General features: G+C 39.1%; 2 protein-coding genes across 4 annotated transcripts in view; one reads left to right on the forward strand and one right to left on the reverse strand.

Annotated features, from left to right (window-relative positions):
• The first annotated feature begins 2,505 nt into the window (after positions 1 to 2,505).
• On the forward strand, positions 2,506 to 3,584 carry LOC119781072 (cytochrome c oxidase subunit 5B, mitochondrial). The gene is made up of 4 exons (XM_038281422.1): positions 2,506 to 2,675; positions 3,044 to 3,114; positions 3,198 to 3,297; positions 3,375 to 3,584. The coding sequence occupies exons 1-4, from the start codon at positions 2,579 to 2,581 to the stop codon at positions 3,485 to 3,487; spliced, it is 381 nt and encodes a 126-aa protein (XP_038137350.1). The 5' UTR covers positions 2,506 to 2,578; the 3' UTR covers positions 3,488 to 3,584.
• Positions 3,585 to 6,020: 2,436 nt separating this feature from the next.
• Positions 6,021 to 15,209, reverse strand: part of herc4 (HECT and RLD domain containing E3 ubiquitin protein ligase 4) — a 30,631-nt gene continuing 21,442 nt past the window's right edge. For all 3 annotated transcript variants that reach the window (XM_038281419.1, XM_038281418.1, XM_038281416.1), the window contains 11 exons: positions 13,359 to 13,721; positions 13,157 to 13,276; positions 11,473 to 11,571; positions 11,227 to 11,394; positions 10,973 to 11,116; positions 8,262 to 8,428; positions 8,120 to 8,186; positions 7,960 to 8,042; positions 7,685 to 7,868; positions 6,876 to 6,978; positions 6,021 to 6,780 (listed from right to left, as the gene is read on the reverse strand). In XM_038281419.1, coding sequence (XP_038137347.1) covers positions 6,572 to 6,780; positions 6,876 to 6,978; positions 7,685 to 7,868; positions 7,960 to 8,042; positions 8,120 to 8,186; positions 8,262 to 8,428; positions 10,973 to 11,116; positions 11,227 to 11,394; positions 11,473 to 11,571; positions 13,157 to 13,276; positions 13,359 to 13,721 — 1,707 coding nt within the window. In that variant the 3' untranslated portion in view covers positions 6,021 to 6,571. The remainder of the gene's footprint in view (positions 6,781 to 6,875; positions 6,979 to 7,684; positions 7,869 to 7,959; positions 8,043 to 8,119; positions 8,187 to 8,261; positions 8,429 to 10,972; positions 11,117 to 11,226; positions 11,395 to 11,472; positions 11,572 to 13,156; positions 13,277 to 13,358; positions 13,722 to 15,209) is intronic.

Raw genomic sequence — 15,209 nt, forward strand, 5'->3', positions numbered from 1 at the left:
GGTACTATAATAATAAATGCCAGTCGTAGAAGCTTTAGTAGTTTAATAAAGAATATCTGAATAGAATTTTCACAACAGAGTGATATTAAAAGAACCAGAATTATGTTTTAGAGCATTTTTTCTCTAAATTAGCTCTTAAAATTATGTCTATTTATCTTTTACATCAGAAAATACCCTATAGAAGAAAATGTGTGCTTTGTCTTTCTGTTCTCTTTATTTTCTAAACTGATAGAATAGAAAACAGATTATAAAAAATTAATGCAATATTTTTCCGCTCTAAATGACCTTTATTTAGCTGGATTCAGTGCAAATTGCTCTTTGGATTTGAAAGGTAGCAAAGTTCAGTTTTAGAGGAATAAGAAGTAAAATAATAAAACTGTTTTAGCGATACAATAATGTCGCACATAGCTTCTCTCTAGCAGCAGATAAAACCTTTTTTAACCTTTAAAACTAGGATTATTTTGGTGTATATAGTAAATATACGGAGGAAGCATGAATGAATAAAAATGGAGGCTTGGTAATAAAAAATAATTATTAGGTTTTTGGTTTGTTTCTTGTTAGTAGAAAAAAAATAAAGATTAGATTTTAGTTTGATAACATAAAATAAAAGTCTACTAAAAAAGCAATATGGCTGCTGTGTTCAATGACGTCATCTGGCTAAGAGATAAAAGCACTAGCAGCAGCGGTTGTGATCGCCGGGTGCGGTGGCGCGCGCCTTTAATCCAAGCTACTGGGAGGCTGAGGCTGGCGGATCGTTTGAGCTCAGGAGCTCTGAGCTGCAGTGCACTATGCCGATCGGGTGTCCGCACTAAGTTCGGTATCGATATGGTGCTCCTGGGGGAGCCCGGGACCACCAGGTCGTCTAAGGAGGAGTGCACCGGCCCAGGTCGGAAACGGAGCAGGTCAAAGCCCCCGTGCCGCTCAGTAGTGGGATCGCGCCTGTGAATAGACGCTGTAGCGCAGCCTGAGTAATACAGCGGGACACAGTCTTTTTATTTCACTTATATACCTTAAAAATGTAATGATCACTAATCTGTATAAAGAAAGCTTCTTTAAACATTTTATTTTAATAAAAATCACCTCCAAAAACCACGGATTTCTTTGAAACACAGCGCCTCCCCCTGGACAGTAACGCTAAATACAAGACTCAGACAACATTTTATGTCATTTTGTACTTATTTACATATATTTAGGCTTTTCATTTCCTTACTCTTTATGTTTTAAAGTAAGAGTAAAATTTATACAAAAATCATACAGAGAACCAATAAAATAAAATAAACGATATGATACCTGCTCAAAAATAGATTGAAACATAAATATTAAATGTGTATAAAGTACAGGAATATCTCAAGATAGAAAAATAATTCTGATTAATTTTCTATTATACACTTAAATGGACATATGCCTCGTTTTGAGACAAGCATAGCAGGAGTGTTGCTAAATCAAAAAAGGCAACCCAAAAGACAACCCATTCAAGTAAACCTGTTTTAATGTTGCATTTTACATATATATATATATATATATATATATATATATATATATATATATATATAAGTATATACATGTACATATATATGCTTAAAAAGGATTTATAAATAGGTTTATAAATAGGAGAAAAATCACACTGATCATAAAAGTACTGTGAAAAAGTTCAAAATGTTTTTCTAGTAATTTAAATGTGCATAGAGTATTATTTCAAGCCCTTTTTTTTGTAACTTATTACAGTTAATGAACTCTGAAAATTATTTTAGAAAACATTTAATATAGTGAAACCGTTTTATTCGTAAAAAAAAAGTTTAGTGAAGGGAGAAAGTGTTGTGGTAAAGGTTGCACCACAATATCAGAGGTTTAAGTGCTAATTAGAAAAAGAATCAAACTGTTGCTCTAATGTCGTCCTTTCAGATAATTAATAAAGTTTTTATTAATTTATCAAATAAAGGCCCCTGGTTCAGGAGGAAGAGTGAACAGGCTCAGGTTTCCACTCAGCTGTCCTTTTTGGTGCCTCATCATATTGATTTAGAGATTTTCTGAAGTCCATCCTATGAAGCCATTAACCACGAAATCTGTGAGACAATTTTGCTTCCTAATGCTGAAAAGTTTTATGAAGATGCTGATTTCATTTTGTAGCAGGACTTGGTGCCGGTCCACATTACCATAAACATCAAAAAATAGTTTTAACAGAACTTCCTGGGTGATCACCTCCACAATGACTTTTAATTCACACAAAGCAAAACTTGATAAAAGTATCAAGTACATGAAAATACCTTTCGAAGTATAGCATTTATTTTAATATTGTAATAGTATATATTTTGTCTGCGATTTATAATAATCAAAACACTTGATTAAATTATTAAAAAAGCTGTTTAACTGTCATTTTAAGCTGGCGTTCATTGGTCAACCCTCCCTCCCTGCCTTCCATCCCATTGGTCGGTTTATTCTAACTCTGCCTCCTATTGGTCGGTGTAGTGTAACTCTGCCTGCTATTGGTCGGCTGTGTCCGGGTCGTTTTACTCCGCCTGACTGCGGTGTCAGACTCAGGTCATTGCCTTTACCTGACAGGAACCATAACAGCACCAGCATGGCGGCCCGTTTTCTCCTCCGAACCTGCTCCTCCAGAGCCCTGCAGCTACGTGGGATCTCCGCGGGGAGACAGCTGCGTGCCGTGGCCACGGGAGGTAGGGGGCTTTATAAACAGCTGTCCACCGAGGCGCTATTAGCTGCGTCATTTAAGATCATTGCGCATTTTTAATTTTAATAACTCCGCTTTCTACCTGTCCCATACACCATCCCCTCCCAGTAATAAACTTTATGCTTTATTTAATATTTATTTTAACCATATATGGCAGCAGCGTTTGAACAGTAATGAAGGTCATCTGTGGCCTTTGATAGACCCTCCTACCTGGCAGCTTTCCCTGGATTACAGCCAAATTTCCTGCTGAGGAGAGGGAGGAGTCCTGTGACAAAGTTCACTTTTATTGCCACTAAGCTATTTATCCCTCTGCTTCTTTTCTCTTGAACTTTTTTTTTTTTATTGTCTCCTCAGGAATACCAACAGATGATGAACAGGCCACTGGGCTGGAGCGACGCACCCTGCAGGCCCTCAAACAGGGAAAAGTGGGTTTTCTATTCATGTTTTCTTGTTTTAAACACCTCCACCTGCTCTGATTGATCCACATTTCCACACATTAACTTCACAGGACCCCTACAGCATCCTGAAGCCCAAACAGTACACCGGTACCAAGGAAGACCCTCACATTGTCCCTGGTATTGGAAACAAGAGGATGGTCGGCTGTCTCTGTAAGCATCTACTGATCCTCCCAGGTTGTAACGCACCGCCGGATACCATGGATATGACTTTTCTTTCTGGTTTGCAGGCGAGGAGGACAACACGGCTATAGTGTGGTTCTGGCTCCATGAGGGAGAGCCCCAGCGGTGTCCTTCATGCGGGTCTCACTACAAGCTGGTGCATCATGAACTGCCCCATTAAATGGGGCCAAACGCTCCGAGCAGCTCCTACTTTTAGTGGAAAGTGTGCTCATCATTTAACATGTACAGTTTGTCATTAAAACATAACAGAAAAATAACTCAGGTCCTGTTTTGTTTGTTATGAAAGCATCAACACCTCATTATTTTATTTTTTTCAGCAAGGACACAATAGGTCAGAAATGTTATCACAGCCTTTCTGCAGCAGTAAGGTGTCCCCTACGTCCTGATCCCTCTTCTATTTGTTTTATAAACAAATGTCTGCAGCAGGAATTATATTCACCACCATATTTGGTTTGCAGATTGTTTTTTTTAAGTAGTGAAAACTGACTTTAAAAAATGTCTGTAGGGTGAAAAGTCTGCAACTTGATCACTTAACATTGCAGGTGGTTCCACACTGGAAAAAACATCTAGAGAAGTCATTTTTTTGTTAAAATAAGTGCATTTGTTCTTGAATTGAGAAGGTAAAAGACGTTTTGCCAATTGGACAAAACAAATTATATTTAAAATAAGAAAAGAAAATTGCATTGTCTTATTTCAAGTGCATTTTATCTAAACATTTTATTTTAAGAGAAAAAATGCTCATTGCATTGGCAAATCATCTCATTTACCTGTTCAAATTAAGGGTAAATACACTTATTTTAAGAAATGTTTACTTATTTCTAGATCATTTTTCTAGTGCTCATTATGAATAGTCACTAGAAAAAATAAAGCACGGCAGCATTTGGAGGTTTATCAGAAAGATTGACAATTTAAATGTTGGGTCATATTTTTAGGAAAGGGATCCAAAAAAGTGAAAAAAAACAATCCACTGGACTTTGTTTCCAAGTTTTAAGATGTTAAGCTTCCCATCCAGGAAGCTTTTTCAAATCAAAATGTCAGAATTAGCATTGATTTCAAGGCTTTATTTAATTCAGACATTTTGAATTGAAATGGGAATGCATGGGAAGAGAAACATCTTCAAACTTGTAAACAAAGTCCAGTGGATTGTTTTTTTTTCACTTTTTTGGATCCCTTTCCTAAAAATATGACCCAACATTTAATCAGTCAAATAAACTAAAATTAAATACGTTTTCTGGTGGGAAATGGGCTGAAGGAAAAGAACCATAGTTGCCACCTAAAGTGGAAAGAGAAAAGCTCCTGTAGGGGGAGAACTGGATAAATGGGGGAGCAATTGATTCAGAAGCTGGAAGTGAGTTTCTAAAGCTGCATTTCTCTTTTCATCGATCCTAACCAGGTTTGCTGATGAGGTCGTCTGACAGAATAATTTGTTTGTTCACCAAACTGAGTGCTAGAATTGAGAAACCTCTGAATATAGTTCTCAGAAACGATTTCAAACTGCATACAATGAAATCTAACACTTTAAAAATTACCTAGAAATAAGTACAATTTACTTAAATTAAGTGTATTTACTCTTAATTTGAGTAGGTAAATGAGATGATTTGCCAATTAAATTAGTATTTTTACTCTTAAAAATAAGATCATTAGATAATATGCATTTGAAATAGGACAATGCAATTGTGTTTTCTTATTTTAAATGTAAATTGTCTTGTTCCATTGGCAAAATGTCTCTTTTACCTCCTCAATCCAGAATTTTGATTCATCTTTAAAAAGATCAGTTAGAATTGATGTTTAAAAACTCAGAATGTTTATTTTGATACTTTTCATTCTTTTCTTTTCCATTTGAGGATTGGCAGGGTTATAGAATCAGATTAAAAAATGGTTATTGTGGGATATTTAGTGATAAGAATCACTTTTTTATATAGCTGGAGTCCTGAAGACGCCTATTTAAATGTGTTTATTTTCTAAGAGCATTATTAATGACTGTGGGACTATGACTGCACTGCAAAAAAATGGAAATCTAAATAAGTAATTTTTGCTCAAATTAAGTGCATTTTTTCTTGAATTGAGGAGGTGAGACAGTTTGCCTATGGGACAAGACAATTTACATTTAAAATGAGAATAAAACAATTGCTTTGTCTTATTTCAAGTCTATATTAGCTAATTATCTTATTTTACGAGTAAAAATCCTCATTCCATTGGCAGATCATCTTATTTACCTGCTCAAATTAAGGGTAAATACCCTTAATTTAAGACATTTTTTTACTTATTTCTAGATGTTTTTTGCAGTGTGCTGCAGCATAGGGGCCTAAGAAGGATTTCAAAAGAGTAATTAAGTTTCTTTATAGTCGCTAATCATGATAGTACCACAAATTATAACATTTAAAGTCTTTGCCGCGCAGTTCTTGTTACAGCCGATATCTGATGTCCTATATCGTATATTTCCCTTCACGTTGGACGCCATGAAAAACCAAAAATAATACTGATGTTGCTTTTCTTCTGTTAGAAATCCACAATCCAAATATACAATATGACTGATAGCTTTCCATCCAGAAACCAAAACAAAACTATAAGAAAATAACAGACATAAAAATAAAAAATTGGCCCAGATTTAATGATCAGATTGATACTAACCTGCTTACAGACCACAAACATCACTCATCCTAAAAATAATAATGTATCGTTTTTTTTTTTTAAAGAAATCAGGCTCTACACAACCATCGTTAAACACCACCTGAAATTATTTTATTTATTTTTACTGGCTGCAGTTGGTTTTGTAATTTATTGTGGATAGTTTAAGGCAAACAGCCACAGAAACAGAGCCTGCACTCGAATGCCTCTCGGCCAAACGCCACAAACATGTTTACAAGAACAGAACTCCTGGAAAATGCAGACTGGCTCCTGATACGATGCAAACTCTGCATAATTTTTCGTCGTGTGCGGCTGACATCACCGCCTAATTTAATGCAACCTGTCAGTTTTCCCTGTTTCATTGTTTTTACAGGAGTTCTGTTTGTTTTTCAATCATTTACAGCAGAAATCCGGCTCAAACGTGAATAAAAGCGTATCTAGTGGCCATACATCAGACCTGAGCTTGGCCGTCGGGATTCCGTAATGGCAAAAACCAAATTTGATCAATCAGCTTCCTCCTTCCAGAGACCGGCCAGTTCTGGCAGGTTTGTTGAAAACAAAACATCTGGGAATGTGTCCGCCGTCGGAAAGTTCAAACTGAAGTGGCGTTCCTGCATCAGGCCAGGTTAAAGCCTTGATTGTGATCTATGGCGTGTAGAAGCTTCTCTCTGAGTGTTTCTATATTGGTGTATTTGGGAAGGTCTAAGAGGTTGAAGCAGGTGTGAGCTACAGGTAGGTAATGCTCGCCTCCACCGGTGGGCTGGATCACCAGCTTCAGGCTCTTCATGCCCAGGATGGGGATGCGGTCGCTTCCTGTGAGGAACACTGGGGGAAAAAAAGGTAGAATGGGAATTTGTAGCTTAATGACAGAAGATGTTTGAAACACGGTTGGTTCATCAGGCAGTTTGGGATAAACTTACAGAGAAACTGCTTTTTCTTTTCCAATGGAAGCTCATGGAAGACCTCCCAGAAAAGCTTTATGGTTGGATGTTCAGCCCAGTATTCTCCTTTATATTCAGTGCTCTGCAAAGCAAAAAAAACAGGAATTTAAGTCTTGAATAGTGTAAATAAATTTGACTCCACCCATAGCAAAGATATGCAGCTTTTCCACATTTTGTCACCTTATTACAGTAGGTGACAAAATGTCACAAAATGTTTGAGGTTTTTTTTTTGATTGACCAACACAGCGGTGACGATTGGAACGAATAATAGTTTAAAATTTCTATGAAAAATTAAATCTGAAAAGATTAACTCCTTAAGTCCAGAAGGTTTTAAGAGCAAATTCCACCTGAAATTACATATGTTAATTAAAGCATGTACAGCTCCTAAACTATAAACAGGGTTCCTACAGCATAAGGCAAGTTAAATTCAAGACTTTTTAAGACTTTTTAATGCCACTAGAAATAAAAATTTAAGACCAAATTCACAAGAAACACAAGAAAAACCTGCTTGCGACAACTTAACCCAAAGGTTTATTTTAACATAGTGGGACGGGACAGGAGTGAAAATCCACTCCCGTGTCAGTCTCTAATGTAGACCAAGAGGACAAACCTGAACCAGATTTATAAAGTTTACTACTCCAGATTCTACCTCCAGAACCACCTTCCATCGATCTGCTGCAAAGAACTCCACACTTTGCTGTTGTTATTGAGCAAAAAGTAAACCGTATCAAAACGTTTAAAAGTTTGTTGAACTAATAATTTAAAATCCAAAATGTTATCAATAAGACCTTTTCTAGCTCTGTCCAGTCATAGTTGGTGTTTCCGATGACCATAGCTTGGAGCTCGCTGGGCTGGAACAGATCTAAAACTTTTCCGCCACACACTTTGTGGAAGCCTGCGTAGAAGCCTTCGAACAGCGGCCCTACGGAGGAGTTGAAGACGTAGTCGACGTAGGCGTCCACAAAGTCCTGCCTAGGAGAGAAGTTCACACGGGTCGGATCAAACGGTTAGAGCCGCCTGATCGGTTAACGACTGCGGAATGAGGCGGCTTAGGGATTCTTACCGGTTCGACTTATTGACATTGATGTTCTCACCGTTTGGTACCAATTCTAAGACCTCGGTGGCGCCGTAGTTATCCTCCGTGATCTGAAGAAGACGACAAAGATTGTTTTGAGTTTGTTTCTTTGAAGCACAGACCTATAACTCCTAAAATGCTGCCTTACGGTGAAATTCAAACAGAAAGTGTCTTCTATGTCATCCTCCGTGTAGTCGAGTAGTTCCTGCAGGCTCCTAATTGAAGGTGACATCACAGAACGGTGAAAACAGGCAGAATCCAAGTGTTTAGATGATCAGAAATGAACGGACCTTCCTACGTCTGGCATTAGCTCCTTCAGGTCTTCCAGCGTCGGTTTCCTCTTCAGGAGCTTCTTGTAAAGCGCCAGCGGGAAGTTGAGCTCCACGATGGTGAAATTGTAGATGGCCAGACCGCAGATGACCCCAATGAGGTTAAACAAGTCAAAGTCCTCGAAGGTCTGGAACAGCAAGAAGAGGCTCTGATCAAACCCAACATAGAACACAATCATCTAGATATGGTTCAGGCATGCCTCACTAGTCCTGTTCTGGAACATTTTAAAGGATGGAGCAGAGACAGCGGTCTTAAGCCTGAGTCCTCGATCATCTTTTGTTTCGTTAAGGTTTTCTAATTGATCTTTGGCTGAGCTAGTCTTTAAAATATCCATAAATCCATTTCTGTGTGGATTTAACCCTTTGTCTGGCTCTAGAGATAGACCTCGTGTTTTTTTTCCCTGTATTAACATTGGCCGTCACGCGATTCCCTGCTCCCTCCATCTGCTATCCATTCATTTGATTTGTTACTAAATGTTTCTTTTATTTATGATGTTTAATCGTCTAATTTTTACGATGAAAATGTAGGAAGAATCCATGAATCAACCCAAAAATCGGCAGCACAAACCAGGAATTGGTTAAACTGTTGTCAAAATAGTTAGTAACTAAGGATTATTTTGTAAATCAATTAAGCTATTGATTATTATTTTTTTTTTTATTTATCTTAAATACAAAATATTTATATATTTTCTTACAATTTTGGTATAATTGCTGCTCTAAGTGGGTCGCTCTGTCAGCTAAAGGCGCTTTACAGCCTCTATACTCTATTTAACGATTCATCAATTTATAAATTAGTTGACAATTATTTCAATAATCGATTAATCACGATTATTCCGATTAATTGTTTCAGCCCTCTTCTGTATCATTTAAAAAATAAAAATCTATCTGGGTCATCTTCCTGCAGAATTACACCATTGTGATTTAGTTTTTGTTGTTTTCCGTTTAAACTTAACGGAGTTAAAATCCAAATGTTCCTGGGTTTATTACAATCTTTAGAAGAGAAAAAGGCCCAAAGCATTACAGATCCCCAGTCTTACTCAACAGTGGGCACCAGGTGGGTTTGCCTACTCTTATCTTTTATTTCACTGCAGACCTGAAGTGCTTTTTGGAACGAAAGTCAAACTGCTTCTTGTTTAAGTTCCAGTTGGTTAATAAAATCCAGAGATGGGTGGAGAGAGAAATCTCTGGCATGAAGTTAAGTGTCAAGTGGCTGCTGGAGGGATCTGTTGACCAGGTTTTTAGCAAGGCGAACATAAAAAAAATTAAAAATTGTATGCCTTATTTAAAAAAAGAGTCTCAGTCAAAAAGTTTTCTGGGTTAGGACACCACCAGAACCCTATACGCTGCGCAGAGCTTAAATATGTGACACACCAGGGCAAACCCTATGAAATATTCCTAGCTAAAAGCTAGGGTTCCTACAGCATAATGCAAGTTAAATTTAAGACTTTTTAATGCCACTTTAAATAAAAATTTAAGACCAAATTCATAAGAAACACAAGAAAAACCCGCTTGCGACAACTTAACCCAAAGGTTTATTTTAACATAAACCACTGCACTAATGTTTTCAAATTTTGAAAAGCTTCCCATACAGGAAGAAAGCTAAAAACACACAAATGACAGATATATTTGAACAATTATTGAACTGAATTCACAAACTTTGTTTTAGCAGGGAACAAAACAAATCAGTTTTAAAGCCCCAACATAACCAGTGCTAAGTCTTTTTTGCAGATATTTTTCTTTGTATGGTTTTCTTAGTATGTTTGATTTGGTGATAAGTGGAGGCGTTGCAGAGACAAGGGTGGAACTAAACTGAGAAATACCGGCTGTTTCTCTGTAACTCCATTTCGACGCTTTGTGTTTTGTGCTTCGCATGTGTGACTCCACTGCCTTAATTCCCATCGTTCTGAGCTTGAATGACTTCTTGCACTAAATCCACTGAGCCTCATGTATGTTCCCTGGTTTTAGCCATGGAGAAAACTCTTGGCTGGAGACAATTTTGGTTACATTTACACTTGCTCATATTTTCCAGACAAAAAGTTAATGGTGCATCTCCCAAATGTCCCGGCCGCAACAACGCTTTATTGGTTCCGCTATCGGGACGGAACCAATAATGGTGAGCCGTTATTTTTTTTTATTAAAAGAAAAAACGTTTTATTTAGATTACAAAAATAAATCGTAAAAAAAATAATCCTATTTATGATGTTTTAACAAATTAAGACCTACGAAAGACTGATTTAAGACATTTTAATACCAATTAAGGGCTTAATTTTATTTTGAAGAATTCAATGCCTTTTAAGACTTTTTAAGGACCCGCGGGAACCCTGTGTTGTGTTAAACCCAAAAGCTTTGCAGGTGTTCCTAATAAAACCGTCAGTTTCTCAAAGCTCTAATTGTTTTAACCCTTTCAGTTAAGCCTGCTGCAGATAACAGGAGGTCAAGGCGATGATGTCCATCCTGATGGATGATCAACGTTCAGCTGTAACTATACACCATCTCTCATCTTTTCTTTTCCATTTTCTGTTTTAAAACAGATGTTTCACCCCTAAAAATATGACCTGTCCTGCGTCGTTCCCAGCGGTGCTGATGAGAGTGAGAAGCACCGCACTGATAGCCGCTATCAAACCATCCTTAGCGCATGAAGGCTGTGTGGATTCTCACAGAGAGCTCCTCACCTTGTGTGAAAACCAGATGAGTCTGGATTCCTCGTAGTAGCGAAACATCCCATATTTGGGATCCAGCAGCTCTTTCATGATCAGGAGGAAGAACTCCTTTCTGACGCCTCCAGCATCGACTGCATCTTCTCCCACGAAGATAACCTGCAATGATGATATAAAAGGTGCTATTTGTTTTCCTAGTTTCCCATTTTTCCAGTTAAAATGGTGCAGCTGCAGCCTAACTCTGGTTTGGGCTGCTGAACACATTTTACCTTGAGCGGTTTTTTGTAGTCGACGTTCTTGGATTTCCTGAGGACCTCCATTGTGTCTCCAACGATGTTTTCCCTGCGCACGATCAGGATGAGACAGGGGTTGACGGATTCGACGGCTGGCAGGAACATGGAGCTGAAGTTTTGCAGCTGGGCCTGATCCACCGCCATCTGGTTCACGGAAAACAAGCGGCGACTGTTAAACTGATACTCCTTTGCACTCAGTCGCTATAGTGGAATAAATCCGACCTGCATCTGAATGACGGCGTCTGTCTGCAGCAGCGCCGTTTTCGCCTGAGCGTCGAATACGAAGGGGTATTTGCAGAGAGTCACCACGCCGTCTCGACCCTGAGGATGCAGAGGAAGAAACGCATGATGATGATTCCCAGTGATGGGGTCGATTCACCCGAGGCTGCAGGCCTTTAGGAGGAGAAATCTACCTAATAAATTTACACTGGATGAGGAAGAACTGTAAACTTGTTTTATTTTTCCCCATTTGACTCAACTTTTATGATTCATATAAAGGTTTAACCTGAACCATGTTAATCTAACAACTGAGCATTGTGAGAAACAGTACAAGTTTATGGAGTTAGCCAGGATTTAAAATAAATTAAGGATGAGAGATTAATTGATTTTTATTAATTAATCAAGTTGTTTTGTTGATAAAGATTAAATTTATGGAAAACCAGAATGTTTTTTTCCCAGCAATCCACTTCTTTGTCTTCCATAACTTCTTCCAGAGTGATATCAGTTCATAACTTTTTGTTGTTTTGATATTTAACCATGACTGATACCACCAGCTAGGGCTGGTATTTGCAATATGATCGCAATTTATAAAAATGCAATTTTCATATTACATAGTCACTTGATTTTTAACCACCAAACATTCAACAAGAGTAAGACCCTAAATTTCTTGTTTCAGCACTTTAATTGGGAGTAAAACGATAAAAGTGGGTATGCGGCTGCACAGAAGGGGGGACAGGGTTGCAGCTATCACATAGATTAATGCATTTTAGTACAACTTGTTTGTGCAAGTTTAACAGTAAAGTCTTGCAACACTGGACTCTGGACATGCAGGGTTTAAAGGGCATGAAAAAACTGAAAGCCTGGAGTAAAACCTCGACATGCTTGCTCTTAGTGAAAAGGATTATTCCAGTAAAATCCAATCGCAATATTGGTTGAAAATAATCGCAATTTGGATTTTGGCAAAATCGTTCAGCCCTAAAACCAGCTGAAATACATTTAGTTTGTTATATTCTTATATGTCTCTAAAAGGGGGATTGTTAGAGGGAATTATTGGTCTGGCTGAAGAGGCGAGATGTTCAACAACAACCCCCCTTTTCAGGAACATAGACCACTGTTTCTCAATCCTGGTCCTCAAAGCACACTGCTCTGCATGTTTTGGATGATTCTGAGGTTCAGCACACCTGATTCAGATGATTGCAGTTCAGCAAAGCCTGATAATCTGCTATCAGCTGGGAAACATCTAAAACATGCAGGGCAGTGGGCCTTGAGGATCAGGTTTGAAAAGCACTGACATAGACAGACTTAGGTTATTAGAGGCTAAGAAAGAAACCAAACGACCCCCAATCCTAAGGGGCGGACCCGCTCATCGGGTTCAATTTATAGGTTTACTAAGCCAAAACAAGATTTTGTTTTGGTCCGCTCTATAAAGCCTTGAACTCAACACAATTTCTGACATTTGTAATTGAAAAAGCTTCCTGGATTGGAAGTCCAGTGGATTGTTTTTTTTTACTTTTTTGGAATGACTATGACCTGGATGACTGAGAATCTTAACCAGCATAGTTCATCGATCATGTGAAGCTATATTTAATCCACTGGTTTGTGGTATTTAAAGTTGCAGAGGGTTACAAAAGTCCGGGAGTTTTAGATACGCTCCGCTGTGAGCGATCTGTGAGGTTGATGGTCTCACCATTGGGTACATTTGCCTCTGGATCCACGTGACGTAGTCGTTTCTGATGTCTATCAGATTATCCAGCTCATGAATGTAGAACTTATCGTACTGGATGATGCTTCCTGCTTTCTCGTTCACCTAAAGAGGAGAGTACAGTGAGAACCGTTAGCCAGGCAGCTGACAGGGAGATTTAGGAGCTCCATTTTTCTCCCTTTCCCACCTTGTGCAGAATCTCCAGGAAGCTGAGTGCCGTGTCCATGAAGCAGGAGAAGATCCTCTGCTCGGCCAGAGGAATGCCCACCTTGTGCATCTGGAGCAGGTACACCACCACATCTTTGTACAGATCCACCAGGCGCTGGAAGAACATGGGCTCGAAGGTGGACCACCAGTTTCCCAGCACCTTCAGCGGAGCCTCTTTCAAACTGATGACACATTTGGCAAAGGGGATAGTGATGGTGATGTAATTGCTGCGGTCGCTGAAGAGCGGGCATTCTGGTAGCGTTAGGTAGAGCCTCAGAGCTTCGATGTCTGGAGGAGAGTTGGTTAATCTGGGAATCAGGTCCTTCTCCAGACTGGCAGCAACCTGAAGCCGAAAGAAGAGGGAGAACAGGAGTTACAGCGGATGTGACGCTTCCATCCTGTCAGGTCAACATCAGGGATGAGGTCAGGTGCATGAAGACGGTCTGATGACGCAATTTGAGTGGAACAAACATTCAAGGATCGCCGAGATGGATGTTTTCATGGAAAAACGCTGCTAATATTGTCACTTCTGTTAAAGATACTTTGAAAAATCTTCAGGAACATCCAGCTGTTAACATATACAGTATAGTATTCTTTAAAAATCATCAGTAATTATTCGCAGCATTTATCAAATACGCACAGTATGACTTAACATTTAACTGAAACCAAAATAAAACGCAGATGAATATGTCTCCTTCATCAGGAAATGGCAAAAAGACAATATCGACCGCCAAATTAAAAGTTCAAAAGTTCAGAGAAATTATTTGAATCATTTCAGGACAAAAAAAATTTGAAAAGTCTGGGAAAAAGAAAAAAAGTCTTCATAGCAACCGCAAGATGCCATCTACCGTATTTTCGCGACTATAAGGCGCATATAAACGTCTTTTTTTCCCCTCAAAATGTGCGGTGCGCCCTGTGTGTGTTGTTACTGCGGACGTTGTTGAGACCACCATGAGAACGTTAAAGGGGGAAGTGTGGGCGTGGATTGGCTGCCACACAAATGAACAGAAACTGCCGCCTATAGTGATTTTTAAGAGAAAGGCTTTGCCTAAAGGGACTTTTCCAGCTGGAGTCGTTATTAAGGCAAATGAAAAGGGCTGGATGGATGAGGAGATGATGAAAGCGTGGCTGAGGGAGGTGTATGTAAGGAGACCAGGTGGTTTTTTCCCACAAATCACCATCACTGTTAATCTGTGACTCCATGCGTGCCCATCTCACAGCCGATGTGAAAAACAAGGTGAAACAAATGAACGCTGTGCTTGCTGTTATTCCAGGAGGTCTGACAAAGGAACTTCAACCGCTCGACATCGGTGTGAACCGGCCGTTCAAAGTAAGGCTGCGAGCGGCGTGGGAGCGATGGATGACCGACGGAGACCACAGTTTCACGAAAATGGAAGGCAGCGCCGGGGGAGTTACGCCACAGTTTGCGGATGGATTGTAGATGCTTTGACTAACGTGTCTGCTGGCTCTCTTGTTCGAGCTTTTGCAAAAGCCGGCATCATTTCCGAGGAGCCGCGCTGCACGGAAAGTGACTCTGACAGCGAAGAAGGGGAAATTGGCATGTCTGATTTAGCGCAGCTGTTTAATTCAGAAACAGAGGATGATGAGTTCGATGGGTTTGATTAATACTTTGTAATAAATACATGAATAAAGCACAAACATACTCAGTTTTGCTCCTGCTCTATTTTTAAATACGCAGTAGAGGTATTTAAACGTAGTAGAGGACATGTACCTGTATATAAAACCCGCGCTCTATAATCCGGTGCGCCTTATGTGTGTGTTAAATACAGAAATGGCGCACATAACTGAGCCTGCGCCTTTTAGTAAGGTG

This window comes from Cyprinodon tularosa, unplaced genomic scaffold (genome assembly GCF_016077235.1).
Source record: "Cyprinodon tularosa strain WSP-4 unplaced genomic scaffold, ASM1607723v1 ctg170, whole genome shotgun sequence".
NCBI classification, from domain to species: Eukaryota; Metazoa; Chordata; class Actinopteri; order Cyprinodontiformes; family Cyprinodontidae; genus Cyprinodon; species Cyprinodon tularosa.